At 49.9% G+C, this 1,957-nt stretch overlaps 1 protein-coding gene across 1 annotated transcript in view; it reads right to left on the bottom strand.

The window, feature by feature from the left end:
* Nucleotides 1–1,957, bottom strand: part of PCSK1N (proprotein convertase subtilisin/kexin type 1 inhibitor) — a 5,947-nt gene that overhangs the window by 1,551 nt on the left and 2,439 nt on the right. The window contains 2 exon segments of the mRNA XM_006109830.3: nt 213–390; nt 392–598. Of these exon segments, the coding sequence (XP_006109892.1) occupies nt 213–390; nt 392–598 (385 nt within the window).

Here is a 1,957-nt window from a genome sequence, read left to right on the forward strand (position 1 = left end):
TCTTAAAGCTCCACACCATGGGATCCAGGAACCCTCCCCTTCTTCATGTCTATAAGAAATCACGTGTTGATCCCGGGGAAGCAGAGATCCCGCCACTCACGGTGTATCGAAACATCAGCGAGTTGGGGGTCCCAATCGGACGTGGTCGTCACCCGCGTCTTCCGACTCAGGGGGCCCGGGGGTCCATAAAGGTAGATGGGGGGCCGGGGTCGGAGTACCCCGGCCAGGGACAAGAGCTGGGACCAGCTGGGCCGGCGAGGACGCGGGGATCCAGGCGCGCCGCGGAGCAGGGCCGCGGGCCACCTTCGCGGCGGGCGCGTCCGGGATCGTCCTCCAAGGCCCGGGGCCGGGGTCGGTGGTGCGGGGAGCGCCCCAGACGCGCAGCAGCTGCGGCCAGGACGCGCGCCTGCTGGTCCTCGGCCTCCTGCGCCTCGGCCCGCGCCCGCTCCTGCCGTTCGGCCTCCAGCAGGTGCGCCAGCGCCCGTGCCAGCTCCTGCACTGCCTCCGCCGCCTCGCCCCGAGCCGCTGCCCGCCTGAAGCGCCTGGGGACCCCGGCCTCACCCAAGGGCGCCGAGGCTGCGCCCAGGCCGCGGGGCTCCTGCGGAAAGACAAAGTGGAGGGAAAAGTGGTGACCGTCAGGCCAGGGACCCCAGACCCGGGGGTCTCCAAAGGCAACATACCCAGGCACCCCTAAGGCCACTGGAGACCCCCCCAAATATCTCGACACACTTGAGACCACAAAAGACCCCTAGCTCCCCCCCCACCCCCCATAGCAATTTCCCAGTGATTCAGAACTTGCCTTAGGGCTTCTGGAAATGGCAGATAAGACAGCTATAGACTTTTCTATGTTAATATTGTGGACAATGGGAGCCTATATTTGCATTTTATAGGTTCCTACTGTCCACTTGTTTTACCCAAAAGGTAGCAGACTTCACACCTTGCTTTTGGGAATGTAAATCTACATCTGGTTCTTAAAAACATCCTTTCTTTCTTTTGTGTCTTTCTTCCCCCCCCCCCAACTTCTGCATTGAATCCATTTTGTGTGGATGTACAATACTTAACCAGTCTTCAATTGATGAACATTGAGGGTGTTTCCAATCTTTTGCTATCTTATAAATGATGCTGGAATGAATAATGGTGTTCATATACCATTTGGCATGTATGCAAGTCTATCTGTAGAATAAATTACCCGGTGACTAATTTGCAGTTCAGACAGTTTTGATATAATTGCAATCAATTTAAAGAAATAAAAGAGGGTATCAAAAGTATGAGCCAGGACATAAAACTGACTATGAATGAAGATTTGAGAAATAAACATCTAGAACATCTAGGAATACATTTTAAATCAAATTAAAAACTAAACAGGCAAGTTAAACAGAAGATTAGACACAGCACAGGAAACAACAGGATTAAAGAGAGCGTAGAAACAGACCCACACATATTGACACTTGCTACATGACAGGGGTGGCACTGCAGGGCAGTGGGGACAGCTCAGACTTCTTCAATAAATCATGTAGGAACAACTGACCCAAATTTGAGAAAATGGAAAAGAAATAAATTTGACTACATTAAAACTGAGAATTTCTTTTTGTCTGAAGACACCATAAAAAGAATGAAAAGTAGCCCTAGCCAGGTGGCTCTGTTGGTTGGAGCATCGTCCAGGACACCAAAAGGTAGAGGGTTCGATTCCCGCTCTGGCGTGTGCAGGAGGCAACCCACCCCTGTTTCTCTCTCACGTCGATGTTTCTCTCACTCTAAAATCAAAACAATAAAATAAAATTAACTTTAAAAATTAGAACCAAAAGCAAGCCAGAGTGGGAGAAGATGCCTGCAACACAAACCGAATAAAGGATTAGTATCCAATATTCAAAGAACATTTAAAAGCAATAAGATACAGGCAAAATTCGTGATCAAGTATTTCACAAAAAAAGGAAACAAAAGCAGTTACTAAACATAT

Source organism: Myotis lucifugus, unplaced genomic scaffold (assembly GCF_000147115.1).
Source record: "Myotis lucifugus unplaced genomic scaffold, Myoluc2.0 scaffold_196, whole genome shotgun sequence".
NCBI lineage: Eukaryota > Metazoa > Chordata > Mammalia > Chiroptera > Vespertilionidae > Myotis > Myotis lucifugus.